Source organism: Procambarus clarkii, chromosome 45 (genome assembly GCF_040958095.1).
Source record: "Procambarus clarkii isolate CNS0578487 chromosome 45, FALCON_Pclarkii_2.0, whole genome shotgun sequence".
Lineage (NCBI taxonomy): Eukaryota > Metazoa > Arthropoda > Malacostraca > Decapoda > Cambaridae > Procambarus > Procambarus clarkii.
Window position 1 is genome coordinate 5,719,690 of NC_091194.1, and position 18,167 is coordinate 5,737,856.

Sequence of the window (18,167 nt, forward strand, 5' to 3'; positions counted from 1 at the left end):
CTATCACCTGAGGACCACATAAAGAATATTGTGCAAGGAGCCTATGCTATGCTTTCTAACTTCAGAATTGCATTTAAATACATGGATGGCGATATACTAAAGAAATTGTTCATGACTTTTGTTAGGCCAAAGCTAGAATATGCAGCTGTTGTGTGGTGCCCATATCTTAAGAAGAACATCAACAAACTGGAAAAGGTGCAAAGACATGCTACTAAGTGGCTCCCAGAACTGAAGGGCAAGAGCTACGAGGAGAGGTTAGAAGCATTAAATATGCCAAAACTAGAAGACAGAAGAAAAAGAGGTGATATGATCACTACATACAAAATAGTAACAGGAATTGACAAAATCGACAGGGAAGACTTCCTGAGACCTGGAACTTCAAGAACAAGAGGTCATAGATTTAAACTAGCTAAACACAGATGCCGAAGAAATATAAGAAAATTCACCTTCGCAAATAGAGTGGTAGACGGTTGGAACAAGTTAAGTGAGAAGGTGGTGGAGGCCAAGACCGTCAGTAGTTTCAAAGCGTTATATGACAAAGAGTGCTGGGAAGACGGGACACCACGAGCGTAGCTCTCATCCTGTAACTACACTTAGGTAATTACACACACACACACACACACACACGTCACCCTTTTGTAAATTTGGGGAATAACTCATGCCAGAAATTGGTGATGATGATATGAAACACTACTGTCTATGTAGCAACATGTTGATGTGAATGATTGCCAGCTTATATACAATTAGTAAACAAACTTTATATAAAATTTGGTGAATGCAGCTCATTAACAAATAAATATCCCAATATTTATACATATTAATAAAATATACAATTAGACTGTGCATAACTATTTATCATATATTACAGTATATACATATCAACTCTCTTTCAATAGGCAGGCTATAGAAGAAAAACAGAATGAAGCCCTCGCCCTATAACGTCTATGGCACACCACTCCGTAGAAGTGTATTGTTACAACATTAGAAAGTGACAAGTTCCACCTGCATATTAGCAAATGCTACATGATGTCTGCAACGGAAAGTAAAATATTCACTGTTTTCTCTTCAGTTAATCTCACCATGTGATCTACTTGCAGGTACACAACCTAACAGGATATGTATACTGTATCACAAAAATATTTTGTGATAAATTAGAAAAGTACAAGAAACTAAATGTTTCACTTAAGTAGTTTTTATGTTTTTACATCTAATGTCTTGATGAATATTTAACATCATTTCTGTAGGAGCTGGTCAATCTGTAAATAAATAAGAAAGTATTAATAGTACATACTGTATATTTAATTTATTTTATTAAGTTATATACTTTTATAGTGAAAATAAAAACCAATAAAACTCCTCACGCTTACCACATCTATACCTTCATACTAGAGAAACATTTGTCTAACATCTCATGGATAAGCTGATTGAACTTTATGTTCATATGTAACCATTCAGGCAAATATAGACGTATAGCATTTCCTGATTTGGTATAAACTGAGAAAAAGAACAAAAATCCGATTGCAAAGCAAACGGTAACCAAATATATTTTGCTCACATGAGGGAGATAAGACCGGTGTCCCTAAGTCGGCATGGTATATTTCAGGATAAGAAAAGATGCTGTAACATATACAGTCATATACAGTAATAACATATACAGTAATTAGTGAATATGTTATTTAATTGTACATAGACCAAAACTGGACTGCATAATCTAAATTAAGTCTAATGAGCAAAACGAAGCTGGAGAGAACATTGTTTTAATTCTTACACTTTTAGAAATAAATTTAAATATACTTTTTGTTTTATTCCATACATTTAGGTATTTATTTTTTTACAGTAATTTAAGATCCCTACAAATCATGACCTACAAATACTTTGTTTTGCTTTCTAATTTTTCCCATTTCAACATTATTCAGCTGACATCTGATAACTTATTATTATGTATGGTCAAAACCTTACATTTTTAGTGTTAACCTGCCCTGTCAGTCTTTGATACATTTTAGAGCTTATCTAGAGCATCTCAGCAAAATTGTGTCTTCTGAATTTATTTCTGGCCCTATTTTTGTATCATCAGCAAATTTGCAAACATTGCTGTTCAATCCATTGTCTAAATTGTTCGTATACAGTATATGGTTACAAACAGAGGTCATATGACAGAGTCCTGGGTCACTCCACTTACAAAAGTCACCTACTCCGATTTGACTCCATTTATGCTAACATTCTGCTTTTTTTGAAATACTAAGCTCCAATCTAACTTGGGACCCTTTACGGGCTCACCATAGCCCGTGCTACATGGACATTTCGTTCTGAGTAGCTAAATCTAAAACAACAACAACAATTTAGGACCACCCTCAATACCATGGTCTCTCGTGAGGCACAGAATCAAAAACTTTGCTAAAGTTAAGATAGAGAATGTCATAAACCCTTCCACTATCACCCGTTTGAGATAATATGTACTGGAAAATATATTAGTCTTGTGATATTTCACAATCAAATTATATGACCAATCTTACTATCTTATAATCCTACTATATGATCCAATCTTTATGACAAAACCTCTACCCTCTTACACAGTCTTCAACATGTCCTATCACACTAATTTCAATTTCGTCACAGAGTTAGGCCAGAGATGGCTTGTGTGTTTCCTGTGATTATACAAGGAAAATATGCATCTATGTCTATTTTCCAGCAACACATCATGTGATGTAACATAAAACCTGAAAAATACCTCATTTATATACCTATACTCAGTACCAATACAGAAATATGAAATAATGTATCTCATAGTCAGCCATACAGGGAAATATTAAATAAGTACAGTTTATTAAATAAAGATAGCTATACAAGGGATTATTAAATAAACATTTAATAATTAACCATACAAGGAAATATTAAACAAGCATATTTAATATAGTTAGCCATACAGGGAAAATATTAGATAAACATTAAATGAGGTTAGCTACTCTGGGAAATATTGATATTTATAGGGGATATGAGGAAAATAACAATTTAAGTAATCAAGAATATATTAAACTCATTGCCAACCACAAACCTGAGCTTTGTACATTTCCTTTACGTCTACCAAATCCAGCCGCAGCTCCTCAACCTCCTCCACTTTCTCTCCATGCATCTGTCAAGATCACATATATAGTACATATAATCTAAATTAAAAATAAATAGAAATATATTTATACAGTTGTACCTTCGTTTACAAGCCTAATCCATTATCAGACACACGTCGCACACCAAAAATTTGTAAACTTAAAACTTATTTTCCCATAAGAAATAATGTAAATTGAATTAATCTGTTCATACCCCCCAAAAATATTAACTTAAAAATACATTTTATACCGAATACCACTCATTTTGTACTACAATACAGTACTGTATGTATATCTTACCTTTATTGAGGATTCTTGTTGGCGTATGGAAGATGGTGAGGGATGGGGGGGGGGGGGAGGAGGAGGAGAGGTGTTAGTGTTTGGAATGAGTCCCCTTCCATTATAACATCAGGCAGTGATGACTTTTCTGGGGTACTCTCTCTCTCCTACATTTTGCAGGCATACCACTAGGAACTGTTTGTGGCTCACTGCTTGTTTGTCACTAAAAACCTGTCCATTGACACTTGTTTTTCCCTTAAGTTTTAACACTTGTCAGTAGTGAGACATCACATTGTCATTAAAAAGGTTAATGCAACAGCCTGTTACAGCTTTATCTGGGTGACACTTTTCAGTAAAACTTTGCAGTTCTTCCCATCCTGCACACATTTTCTTAATTAACGAGGAAGGGACATCAGCAACCCGCATACCATTTTCATGTTTATGAATGATCTCTTGTTTTTCCTCTATTGTCATCCTCACAACCATTTTGTTAGGTTGAACTTTACTACTGACTTTCTTGGGATCCATGGCATAATATATAATAAGAACTTTTATGTTCAGAAACCAAAAAAGCACAAAACATTGAAAATCTTTACAAAGAATTGAAGCGTGGTCGTCACTGGGCGGGTAGGCGGGATACACTGGTAAACAATTGCCCCACCCTCCAATACCACGTGCTCGTTCCACCCAAACACGTATCAACAGATGTCATATTCCAAGGAAAACGTCGTACACCAATTCAATTTTTATGATGAATTTGATGTATACCAAAAAAATCGTACTCTAGGGCAGTCATTCACTAAGATACCACTGTACATATTTTTATTTTTTTGTCAATCACATTACCATGGATATAAGAGCTTGTGCATCCTAATTGTATCCAGGCTTTATGCTGAGGAATCATAAGGGGTCAATCCATAATTATAACAAATAAACAAGTCATTTTAATTTGGCGGAAACTTGCCAAGAATAACTAACATGTCTCTCCATTAATATAGAAATTGAACATAAAAATCTAGAAATACAAGGTTTAAGCTGTATACCCCTAACATAAGCCCCATTTCCATGACTAAATGCCTAGTTCTAAAGCAAAGCACCTAGGGACTGAAGGTGTAATGGGAACCTTAAAAGGAGGAATGCACTGTTGAAGCACACTGATCTGGGACTGCAAATGTTGTGGGAACCTTAAGGGGAGGAACTTCCCTTAAGGTTCCACTTCCCTTACTCCACTGTTGAAGTGTGCTCAACAGTGTGTGTTGAAGCACACACAGATTGGATACATACCAACCTATCCTTTCGCCTAAGTCCAACTACTTGGTTCAGTCAATACAGTGATGACCTCGCTTCATGCAAGTTGACATTCAATTCCCAACGATCAAAGTGGTTAGGTCCCATTCCTTCACATTGTCCTTGGGTCCCAGCTCCTGTCTTGCCCTCATAACCCTTCCATGTGCTATATAGCCAATTGACTTGGTGCTTTCTCCTCATAATTCTTCTTCTTCTTCTCACCCAATAATTGTACTTTTTGCATTCACTCTGAGCTGGAATGAGCCAGTACCTCCAGTACTTTCCTAGCACCAGTATGACCCAACTGGGATGTTTCAAAAGGATCTGTTATGGCAGAACAAATTGTCAGCCTGCCCAATGGGAATGGTAAGGACTGCATTAGGATCTAAAACTTGTACCAAGATTAACATTATGGCATCATAGTGATGTCACACACCACATGCAGGTTACCTTGCATTGGTTCCAAGAATCAACGTCCTTGCAGCTTGATCTCTGATCAGGCATCCATATATAAAACATATATAACACAATATTTTATCTCTTACTTTAATTGGGTTGGGTTGGGCTAGGTTTCTTTAAATAGTAGTGATGACATAGAGGAAGGTACATAGTTTTCTTAAGTTTTAGACCCCTCTCAACCATTATGCCTTAGGGAGCCTCCAAGTGGAATAGCTAAAATAATAATGTAGAATAGCTACAGTACCTTACCTTACCTTACCAGTAATAATAATAATAATAATATTTCAAGATCAAACTAAAATCTAGCAACCTGCATCATAACAAAAGTGATAAATTTATATACCTGGAGCAGAGCATTGTACTTTTGTTCCATATCTGCATACTGGTCTTGGAGTGTTTGATAACTCTCTAGCTGAACTTGAAAGGCTTCAATCTGATTGGTCACAGATACTAATTCCTGTGCCAACGTCTCTCTCTGGGCTTCATATCTTGTAACTTCACTTTGTAGATGATGAATCTCTCCTAATAAATTATGTATGTATATAATTTAGCAGTCCTGCAGTAACACAACAATAACCCAACCCACACGCATGAAAAGAAAGGAAAGTAACAATATTTCAGCACGTTTTGGACATCCAGGATGGGGTGAAAACTCACCATTTTTCTACTTTTCCTGTGTGTGGGCTGATTTCATTATTTTCACCCATGTTATTGTGACTTATTCTCAACAAAAAAATATTAATTTTAATATAAACAAAATCACCCATTCATATTTTTCAGTTAACAACACAATAATACATTTACTTGTAAGTACAGTACAATACAGTACTGTATAGTACACTATGATTTCAAGATTAATTCAAATCATATGATTATCATCTTCACCTACCTCAGGTAATCATCATTTATCTTTTAAAATTAAACAAATACATATAACTTCTTATGAGATGCATTTATTAGTATTGTCTGCCCTCATACTGCATTATGAAAATATCGGTTATTAATAGACCCTAAAGTTGATGACAATCAAAACCAAACTTCTCAGCAAACACAATGAGAAAATCCTTGGAGCAGGACAGCAGGATAACACCAGTGTTGAGAGTCACCCCAGATGTGCACCATAACCCATGGACCATGATATGGGTTAAGGAACATGTCTGGGGTGACCTAGGACATTGGTTCAATACTGCCATCCTGCTCAAAATATCATCAATATATGTCATCGTGATTTCATTGTGTTACACTTCACAGTATTACTTGGAATTCACTTTCTAAAATAACCCTTCTTCCAAAAATGATAGTACAGTACTTCAAAGAATTATTTGGTTAAAGAAATAGACTGTTGTACCAAAAAAAGTTTGCTTTATACTATTGGAATACTGTACTATAAATGTTATGACAAAATGTGAAACAGTAACTATACACCCTAACCTAACTAACCTAACCTGTCCTAGGGATCTAAATAAGCAATCCTAGCCCTAATATATGCACTTTTAGACCTCAATACATGTGTGTGTGCTAATACTAGGACTAGCAAAGTTTAGGTAGTAATGTCATCTTCTTCTTGTGCCCTCTACAAAATTAATAGCACAAAATGTGAACTTTTAGGGAGGCAACAATGCATTTTTGTACATTTAACCAATAGTTGCAATAAGTACTATCATTTTTGGATGACAGGTTGTTTTAAAAGAAGGATCATAGTTGTTTAATGATTCATATGCCATAGTGGTTTCAAGAATATCTTCCTTAGATATTTTATCCTGTTTCAGAGATATCTTCCTTAGATATTTTATCCTGTTTCAGAGATATCTTCCTTAGATATTTTATCCTGTTTCAGAGATATCTTCCTTAGATATTTTATCCTGTTTCAGAGATATCTTCCTTAGATATTTTATCCTGTTTCAGAGATATCTTCCTTAGATATTTTATCCTGTTTCAGAGGTATCTTCCTTAGATATTTTATCCTTAGATATCTTCCTGTTCACTGAATGTCGAGTAAGAAGCAGAATTATCTTCTCTGATGCAAGCAATTCCCCCTTACAATGGACTTTGAGTTTATAGTTCTTTGGGCTTACTTTGCTGCCATGTCTTTGGAAGAGTGTTGCACTCATGGCTTTTGGAGTTTTGTCCGGGTGCTTAGAGCCTGGTTTTTGAGTCTTCCCCCCTGGCACTGATTTCCTTTTGGGTTACTGGATAATCCTCACTTGGTGAGCCTTATTTTCTCTGTGCTCAGTGGTAAGACAGCTTAGGAACCCACCAAGGGAAGCCTTCAAGGAAGTCCAACATTGAATGTTATGAAGCATACCTGTCTGGTGTGTTTTCTCAGTGGCTCCCTATATCTGCCCTCCCTCCTTCCAGGATTTAGTGGATCATCTTTGGGCAGTGCATATCTGAGGTGGTCAGATGGCTGGAGCCCTGGTGGCTGGGGAGTATAACTAACCAGTGGTTGGGGCTGGCTGATGAGTGTGAACATAGTTTATCAGGGTTGCCAATGTTTCTCCATGCAGTTGATTGTTTTGGGACTACGTTTCCTATTGGTCTGGGTTGATTTATCCCCAGACTCTCCATGCCTCTACTGAGGGGGGGTCAGATACTGCTTCTGTTCTCCAATGGGAACTCATGACTCACAAGAGTCATGATGGGGTTGCATTAGAGTTGGAGCTAACCAGACAAATAGTTTGGGAAGTCACAGAAAGGAGAAAATTCCCAGAAAAAGTCCCAGAAAAAAAATTGTCTGCCTAGCTATACCCAATCCCTGGCTATTGAGCATTGAGCCAGATAAAAGAAGAACCATTGTATTTTATTTTCTTGTACTGGTTCCTTAATACAGTGTTTAAGAAAGCAGTCATTAACCAATTCCAACAATTCTCTTCCCTCATCATTCCATTTTTATTGTCCTGGTTTAATTTATTAAAATATAAGTCCCCTATAATGTAGACAATATTATACTCACATATCCTAGATATTAAGGCCAGATAAGCATTCTATTCTATTCTGTTGATATTTGATGGGATTTATATAACTCTCATTATGCTTTTCATTTAGTTCAACACACAATGTTTCTCTATGTGACTTTGCTCTTATTTTTTAACTGACATAACATTTTACATTTTCTCACATACTGTATATACATAAAATGCAAATTAATTATACATGCCTTCTCTCTGCCGAAGCTGGGATGTTAGAGCTTCTACAGTAGCTGTGGTGTTGCCACGCATGGAGTCGTACAGTGATGTTGCCCGGGTCCAGCCCGACTCAAACACTTCATCCTGTTATATGATTTGCAATGAAGGTGTGCTAAACATGAAATAATATATCAAGACATTATACACTAAAATATTTCTCAATTATTATTATATAATATTTCAATCCACTACACCATAATGAGTACATGTACAGCCGAGTCCCAGTTTCATGGAACTCGATACAAAGGAAAATATTAGATACATTACATAAATCTAGAGAAATGGCATTTGGAGTATCAAATGATGCAATACCAAATGAATAAAAATCACAGCACTGTGTAATGAATGGCTTCATTCTGGGGGATCAGCAGCTCCCAAGAGCTTGAGTATTGGAACCCCAAAGCTAAACATAACCTGCCAGGCACCTGCAACTATCTGTTCACCTAGCAGGAAATACTGTACGTCCCTGGGAGTTAAGCAACTGTTGGGGTCTATCTCCTGGGAAAGGATGCAGTTGTACTGGGGGGAATCTTACAGCTGATGCCTTTGTTCTCCTTTGTAGTAAATAGGTACCTAGGAGTTAGGCAACTGTTCTGAGCTGCATCCTGAGGAAGGTTAGTACTGTAGTTGATCTTGTAAGTGATACCTTTGTTTTCCTAGCAGGAAATAAGTACCTAGAAGTTAAGCATTTGTTGTGGGTTGCATCCTACCTGGCTTCCTGTCTCTGACAATGGAAAACCAAAGTAGTGCAAATACAGTTATAACAACACGTCTACCCACATATGAAATTGAGTTTTGACTTGATAAGTGTCAATTTCCATCTCCAGGAGAGATGGAAATTTCGTCACTTTTTGCTTCGTAAGTGTGGTTGGGTTATTTTTTCAGCCACAGTATTGTGGCACATTCTCTATGCAACAATACAAATTAATGTATACTGTTGCACTGGTCTGCGATTCATATTTAATTAGGTAGAAAAAATAATTCATGAAGTCTTGTGAAATCTCTCTCAATGAGCTGCATTTTCAACACTGAATACAGTAATTGAAATATAACTCTCATATTTAAACCAGAGGGAAATACAACTTACCCCCCATTGTGAACCAGTGAAGGATTCAGACAGTGACCCCGAAACCGACAATCTTGACAAAGATGGGGTGGGCGAGGATCGTGGAGTGCTGTTATGACTCTCCGGCCCATCGCTTGCTAGTTGCAAAAGTTTCCTCTCTCGATCTTTTAATTGATCTTGAAGAGCAAGCGTTTTCTTCTTCTCTGCAGCAACCGCAGTCTTCTCTATCTCCAACTGTTGCTCTAAACTATCCCGTTCTCTCTTGACTTCTGCAATCTCTTCGGCAAAGGATGCTTTCAGAGCTTCAATTTGTGTAGCTTCTCTAAAATTAAAATTAAATTTTGTTTATGATGAACTTCCATGTACACACTCTGGTTTTATATGACAATCATGTCAATAAATGCTCCTTATGAGTAATGTCATGTAATAAATTCAGAAGCCTCAAAATCACTTCGTGGTAATCTAGATAGGCTTTTAAAAAGGACTCAAGATTAGCAGATGCAGCTTAATGCTGAAAAAATGTAGTGATTCAAAGCTATGTACTGTAATAAGGATAGTTGCTAGATATCAACTGGGAAGTGCTAAAGTGGCAAAATCTAAATGCAAAAAAAATCTTAAAAGTCATGTTCAGTATGAATCTAAAGCTTAAAACTCAATGTATAAATGTTTAGAATAAGGCAAATAGGATTCTAAGATTTATTTCGAGAAGCATTAGCATTAGAATGAACTAATGTTATTTTTTAGATATATCTTGCTCTTGTTAGGCCCCATTTACATATGTACTCCAATTTTGGCAGTACTGTATACTATAGAATGGACATAATTCACTTGAATAAGTAAAGAGAAGGATAAAGTTAATCCTAGAAATTAGACCTAACATATAACAAAATAATTAGCGTAATTTACATTTCCTAGAAAGGCAAAGAGTAAGGGGTGACATGAATGAAGTATACAAATGTATGAGAGGGTATAATAAAGGAGATATTAATTAGCTGTTAAATATATCAACCCAATATAGAACACAAAATAGTTGATATAAATTGAATTCACTTAGATTCAGGAAAGAAATGGGTAAATACTAATTTACCCATTTCTATAAGGTGAATTAGCTATGGGGAAGCCACTGAGGCTGCAACCCCAGAAAATATATATTTGTGCAATTGAAGTTGAGTATAGGGTCAGTTAGGGAAGGAAAGTGGATTGTTCTTTGAAAGATTGGGTTAGACAAAATAGGATAGGAATAGATGATGGTGTAGCAGTGCTCATTCTAATAACTTCCACTGTTGGGGACATGAAACCTGTATTTAGGCTAATCCCACTCCTCCTAGAGCAAGAAGCTGACTTACCCCACAAAGGTCAGTTTATAGGTACCCTATAAACACAAGCAACCGTTACATAACAGTTGCTTTATGCTATGCACATTCCAAGAGTTAAAATGCAATTGTCATCGTGTATAGGATTCTACTACTCACTACACCTTCACCAACTAAAATATGGGTCACTGCTAGATGATCATCTTTAGTATGCTCAAGCAAGAGAATATTGTGAGGCAGTTCCTATTGACAGATGTGAGGCAGTTCCTATTGGCTCATGCAAGGCACTTTCTATTTATACCCACTTAAACACAAACGCTTACAACAATCCATTGAGCCCATGTCTATTAAGTTACCTGGTAATCTGTTCCTTAGATCAACCACCTTATTTCCAAACCCATATTTACCCAGGTCTTTCCTGAATCTAAACTTATCCAATTTATATCCAATATTATATAACTCGAAACAATGGATATAAATTGGATAACTATGAAAGGCTTCAGTAATTTCAAGATAAAAACAAGGGAGAAAAAACAAGTACTGTAATACCCATTAATTAACACCCATTAATAATACGCAGTTCCTTCACTAACAAAACTCACTTAGCACGAGAGGTTGACAATGATTCCAACTTTGCTGTTGTTATGTCAAGCTGGGATGACAACTTGCTGTTTACTGCTTGTAAGTTGGCCATCTGCAAGGGTTATTGTGTATGCATCAGTAAATGAATCACCCTACAATGACATTAAGTTAGCATGTACTGTAATTAATTTTCTGAGCCATGTTAACCCCTGTATATAGTATGTATTATAGTTTGAACTATGTTATTTTTGGCATAATATGTAGTGCACAACTATTCACATAGGAGTAATATGTAGTGCATAAGTATCCACATAGTAGAGAACAATAAAAATAATCAAAGTGCTTTCGTGAATTAATATTCACATCCATAAGGGCTTAGACACCTGACATTAAATAACTTTACCAATGACCAGGGGCCAGATTCACAAAGCAGTTACGCAAACACTTACGAACCTGTACATCTTTTCTCAATCTTTGGCAGCTTTGTTTACAATTATTAAACAGTTAATGAGCTCCAAAACACCAGGAGGCTGTTTATAACAATAACAAATGATTGGGAAGTTTTCATGCTTTAGCTGTTTGACTGTGTGTGTGTGTGTGATGTAACCCATGACTTGAATAGGATGAGCCAACAAAGATTTTGGAAGAGGTAGATACTCGTTCTGTTGCACCATATGATGCCATATATGCCAGCCCTCGTCAATAATATTTTTCCTTATTTCCAACCTGTTTATTGTTACAAATTCTTTACATAAAAGTACTGAAGTCTACATGACATCAAATAATTACCTGCGTCTGCAGCATCGATGTATTTGCCGCCAGTTCAGAATACTGCTCTCGTGCACTTCTCTCTTTTTCGCTGCTTGTTGCTACGGCTATTTGTGCATCATCTGCATAAAACAACACATTAGTGCATTAAAGATACAACTAGTCCACACACATACCCATCACTGGATGACCCATGAACCCATCCTCTCACCTAACATGTTGGATTTTTAGCAGAATTGACCAATCCATTAAAAGTGTGACATATTAGTAAAAATTGAAACACTGTAATATTAAAGTTTTCTGTGCACTGACCTTGATAGGTTAGTTAGGTTGTATGTTTTTGGTTAGACAAAACAATTTTTTACACAATGGCAAACTGAGAGAATGGACTGAACATATACTCCTCTATGGGTTTTCATTTTAGAGTCAGTGGCAGGTTAATGCATGAAGCTCATGCCCTGCAGCCAAGACAAATTTAGTCAAATTTTTTATTAGACTTAGGAACAGAACTATATAAAGGTATAAACATTGGTGGACAAAATGAAATTTAGTCATGCCTGCAAAAGTCTGATCTCCCAACAGACACCTGGATGAAGTGTCCGTGATAATAAGATAATATAATACAGTATATATGGTGCCTGCAAAAACTATGGGTATCATAAAGTAGGCAAAATGGTATGTAAAACAACTAGAATAATGACACTAAGTTGTAATGTGATTAATAACCTAACCCAGATATACAAAAATTTACCTAAAACTTCAATCATACAATACTGATTTAGGGTTCATGACAATGCAAAGCAAAGTAAATATTAGTAACTACAGTGGCTAGATAAGGTTCGGTTATCTTTATACAAGATTAAAGAAATAAGATTAAAAATCAATTTTAAAATGAATGCTATGACACGAATAAGCACCAACTTACTTAAGCGACGAGTGAGAGTAGACTCGAGAGCTTCCCATGAAGCCTGTTGGGAGGTATGAGTGCTCTGCAAGTTTTCCATCTGACGCAGAAGAGGTCTCGTGGCAGCACTTACTGCCCCAGAGAGTTCCTCTGCCCGTGTTTCGGCTTCAGACACTCTCTGCTGTAGTTCACTAATATCTGAGCGAAGCTGGCGTTCTTTCCTGTCATACAAAATTTATAATGAATAACATTAGAGAATACAAAACATTTCGGCTCTGCAAGATGGGATTCAACACATTCTACTTCCATGGGATGTTCAAATTTAGATAGTTTTCAGTTTAATCCTTTAAATGCACACATTATCTTAAGGTTGACCAATGTTGGGCATATCTTCCCAAGATTTTTCAGGTACCCCACACCAATTGAGATGAGATGACAATCAAGGATTCATCATATTTTTCTTATGGTCAGGGCATGCTTTTTAACAATACAATATAGGAAGACTAAAAAAAAGTGCTTATCTTTTTTGTGCACATTGTGCACACAATATATTCATGTCTTTCATATAACTAGTTTAACAGACACTGTCAACCGAGTGTCACCTTATCCTCCATGGGTTCACGACCCAAATGTAGCTCTGTTTCTAAGCCCAATTAATTTTAATCCAAGATTATAATCTTCATTTTCATTTCAAGTTTCTTAAATTAATTATAAATTTTTCTTATGTTAAGCCAATTGTATCTGTAAGAAGAGTATCTGAAAGTGCAACATTACCTATTGGCTTGAGTCTCAGTTCTGCTAAGTGCATCTTGAAGTTCAAGCAGCTGTGCCATAAGGGCCTCTTGCTCCCTATGCGCTTGTGTTTGAGCTTCTGCTAACGTTATCTCCAGTTGTTTGCGTGCTCCCACCTCTGCACTCAATGCTTGTTCCTGAGCTTCTGCATCCTTCGTTGCTGCTGTTCTCTGTAGCTCCGTCATCTCCCTGAATCACAACAACATTCAGTGTTGCAACAAAACAAAAGATTAATAATAAGAACATACTGAGGCTGTACAATGAGATTGAACCCCACATACCTGAACTCCTCAGGCACACACACACACTGACAGTGTATGTGCTAAGGTATAATGTATATGCTTGAAGAGTCCAGGAATGCAGGTTCAATCTCTTTGTGTGGATTCAATACAGTATTTGATCAAAGATCCATATCATTTATGTGATTTCATTGTGCAAATGATTAATAATATTTTGATGTATTAATATCTAATCAAAATCTATCAGTACTATATCTTGAACTATAGTATTTGCATTCTAGGGCACATTAATCACATGTTACTGTTGATTACCGGTAGTATAGTGCGATCTGGATTATCATACAAACGGATATCTCTGGGTGTTTGGATAACTGAAGCAAAGTTTGTGACATATCAGTGACTAAGTAAGCCCGGTTACAAGGGAGCTTCAGATCTCTCTCAATACTGACACTACCTAACCTGTAACTTTATCCAGGTTTTCTTTATTGCTTCTTTATTAATACACATTTTATATTTTTTAATTCTTCCATTTTATTCAAATTGAAATGGTATGAATACGTTTAGTCAACAAAATTCTGAAAACATTTACCTAGAAGATTATGCTTTACAATCAACCAATACATCATGACCAAAAAGCTCACTTCTTATGTGTATATTATTTCCTATAGTAAAGCATCAATAATCATAGCGTGATTACCAACCACCACAGAGAGCTGTCAAGAAACCCACCTGTATGCAGTATCCAAGGCATTCTTAAGTGCGCTCATTTTTCCTTCTAATTCAGCATTTTCTGCATTCGTATCTTTAACCATCTGTTCTAAACGTTGGTTAGTTATGTTAAGTTGGCAGACAGCATCAATCTGGCGACGTTCCATTTCTTCCTTAGCAGATAGTTGTTTTCTTAGACGTTCTAGTTCACGAGATTGCTCCTCAAGCTTGTCTCTGTAGTAAAAATCCACAAGTGTCAAGTTTGTAGATCGGAGAACAATGAGTATACAGGAACAGTATGTTATTGATGGTATTATGAATAATAGAGGAGAGGATGATCTACAATGAAATCAGAATAGTGTGATGGATCCGAGAAAATCTTTTGGAGCAATGCGTTGAAACTGATTTTGTATCCTGGGTCAACACAATGCACGCATTACCCCCTAGATCCCGATGAACTTTAAAGCAACACAGCTTGAAGTTCTACTAAACTTGAAATTAGTTTGGAAAATATCTAGCTAATAGAGCTTAGGGATGTGTTGCTTTTAAGTTCTCTGTGGTCTAGCAGGTAATGTGCACATCTGGGGTGATCTAGAATGTGAGTTCAATTTCACCACATGACCCAAGAGATTTATTCATTAGATAATCATCCACAATGTCCTTTAAAGCAAAAAACAAAATAAAAGTGCACTAAAATTTATTAATTCAACATTATAAAATGTTAAGTAATCAATCTATTGAAGCTTATATTGACGAAAGTTTACAATTGTTTTTCAAGAGAGAAACACTGAAAAAAGTGTATTACAAACTTTTGAGTCTTCAAAGTCGTTTCATTTTCCTTTTCTTTGCTTCGGAGTTTTTTTATAATATTGGAGTAATTTAGTTGCTGCTTACTAAGTTTTTCTCCTTCATTCCTCAATTCCCGTATGACAGTGTCTCGCTCTTCTCTGTCCCTCTCCACTTCTGCTGAGCTCAGCCTTGTTGCTGCCTCAGCCCGCACTTCCTTTTAAATAAAAAAATGATTAAACACCATTGTAAAGTAAATGTTTTTCAATTTATGTCAAAATATGTTTGATTCACATTATTGTACACCTGTTCAGTCCAGCGAGAATTATAACAATTTAAGTTTTATACAAATAAGGCCCTCTAAGTAACAATTTGTATAATAGCTATGAACAAGGACCTCTGAGTAAAGATTCATACAAGATATTATGGATAAAATTTATAACTCTATAAGCAACTTGGATTATTCACACTATGAATGCTAGTGCAAATGTCAAGTACAGTAAGAGAATGTACACAATGAACTCACAAAAATGTGATGAATCTTTGAATAAATACTGAAACTGTATGATGGAACAGACCCCAAATCCATTAACTCTTCAAGCACACACACACACACACACACACTACAGACTGGACCACAGTAGATGTGCTAGAGGAGTTAAGTGGAAGCATTTCTTAAATTGAGAAACATTACAAGAACCACATAATGCTTCTTGGTGTATCATTCTATTGTGATTTCATTGGAGATGAACAAGGTCTCAACACACCAATTTGCAAAGTACTGTTGGTATTCTCACATTTTGGAGAGCTCAGTAAAAATGGTTTAATGTTTTACTCAATGAATGTTGAGGCACAAGAATTATGCCAGCAGAACATAGCATATGCAAATATGCAGGTTCTTGGAAAAACATGTAGTGACTATGGTGCACAACATTATTATATACTGTATATATATTTATTATACATATATACATTTATAATAAATGCATTCCAAATCACCCTAAATGCACAAATTCTCCCTAAACCACTATAGGCTAATATAATGAATTATTTAGTACTTTATATACAATCCCCTTAACACGTGAATTTTATTAAATCAAATTGACTTCAATGCAAAATATAGTATGCAATAAAGATATTAATGTTCTCTTAGGTTTCTGTACTATGCAGTACAGAGTATTTACCGGTATCAGAAAACACATGTAAATACCTCAAGTTGTTTTTTTATGGCTTCTTTCTCTCGTAATGCTTGCTGGAATTTTCTCTCCATTGTAACAAGACGCTGCGTGAACTCTTCCCTTAACGACTCCGTTGCTTCCATGCCACTCCCACCCTCCAGCTCTTCAATGTTACTGCAGTTAAAATAAAATTATTAGATTTCACAGCCACGCCTGCTTTCTGAACGGTATCATTCATTATATCTTCTTTCTCTGTATTCCAGGCATCATTACCTATAGGAACTTGTACTGAAACAACTGTGATGCAAAGAAAACCTGAACTCAAAAGAATTAGGATTACAACTAAAAAACATGATCCACATCATGCAACAAAAACTTAAAACTCCAGCCTTAAATTTCCTGATAACAATGAAAATACCTCTGTAGCACAAGGTCCTACAATCACCTGATCTGGACAATAAAGTGGTGTTGCTTAAGGTCTTCTAAGACCTTAAGAGCATATTACTTAGTAGTACTGTATATTCTTTTCCTATACTGTACGTATTACTGTACTTCCCTTTTATATCTGGGCTGATACTTCATGAAGTTCAGAAAAGAAGGTGATTATGATCAAATATTAATTATAAATCAATATTTATATAATCAATATTTTTACCAGGAAGTGACAAAATTTAATCAATAGTTATTAGAGATGGCCAACTTACGCCTTGAGACGTAGGTTCATGTCCTGCAAGGCTGCATTTACTTGACTCAGCTCCATCACCTTGGTTTCTCGTGATTCCAGTACTTCTGTTATTTGAGATAATTTCTGAAATACACATATACAGTATGTATGTGTGTGTATATATATATATATTATATATATATATATTTATTATATATCCAAAATCATTGTACAGTGTACCTAGTTCCAAAATCCAGTGTATACCCAGTTCCCAAAACCTATTTCCATTATTATTTAGGCTTTTATCTTGACAAGTTTAGAGAAAACTTAAAAAAACATACAGTACTGAGCATTCAGTATTGCATTTCCAAAAAGCTTGGCTTATGGTATTTATGCAAGCTTGTAATAGTTGTTTCAGCTAGTGTATGATCAAACTGTACACAAGGTGGTTCAACAAAGCTTGTTTACTATTCAACAAAACTGTGTATGTTATTAGGGTAGATTGTACTAGCATAAGCTCGGCTGTTTTAGGCTTGGTTGGGGTGGGTTGGGTTAGGTTATGTAGGTTATAAAATCTGTTGGCAAACCGTCTTGTGTATGCTGTAACTTATATCCAGCCCAACATGCCCTTAGAACATTGATCTTGATTATTCCCTTTGGCAGAAAATCAGTAATATATGTGTTTTAAATGGCAATTTGGCAGTCTGACCTTAAGCAGCTTGTCCACTTCTGACGAGTGATTGTCAGATGAGCTCTCGCTGGTCTCCGAGAAATTGGACTGGTTACGGCGATGACCTGAGGAACATTTTCCTTTAAATAAGCATAAACAAAATTCACAATAAAGAAAAACAAATGG

General features: G+C 35.9%; 1 protein-coding gene across 4 annotated transcripts in view; it reads right to left on the reverse strand.

Annotated features, from left to right (window-relative positions):
• Positions 1–694: 694 nt before the first annotated feature.
• Positions 695–18,167, reverse strand: part of LOC123769811 (TATA element modulatory factor) — a 36,837-nt gene continuing 19,364 nt past the window's right edge. For all 4 annotated transcript variants that reach the window (XM_069301270.1, XM_069301268.1, XM_069301269.1 and 1 more), the window contains 14 exons: positions 18,021–18,106; positions 17,352–17,455; positions 16,680–16,821; positions 15,493–15,686; positions 14,705–14,917; positions 13,719–13,925; positions 12,966–13,165; positions 12,062–12,162; positions 11,293–11,384; positions 9,399–9,699; positions 8,284–8,395; positions 5,470–5,648; positions 3,053–3,130; positions 695–1,256 (listed from right to left, as the gene is read on the reverse strand). In XM_069301270.1, the coding sequence (XP_069157371.1) occupies positions 1,233–1,256; positions 3,053–3,130; positions 5,470–5,648; positions 8,284–8,395; positions 9,399–9,699; positions 11,293–11,384; positions 12,062–12,162; positions 12,966–13,165; positions 13,719–13,925; positions 14,705–14,917; positions 15,493–15,686; positions 16,680–16,821; positions 17,352–17,455; positions 18,021–18,106 (2,033 nt within the window). In that variant the 3' untranslated portion in view covers positions 695–1,232. The remainder of the gene's footprint in view (positions 1,257–3,052; positions 3,131–5,469; positions 5,649–8,283; positions 8,396–9,398; positions 9,700–11,292; positions 11,385–12,061; positions 12,163–12,965; positions 13,166–13,718; positions 13,926–14,704; positions 14,918–15,492; positions 15,687–16,679; positions 16,822–17,351; positions 17,456–18,020; positions 18,107–18,167) is intronic.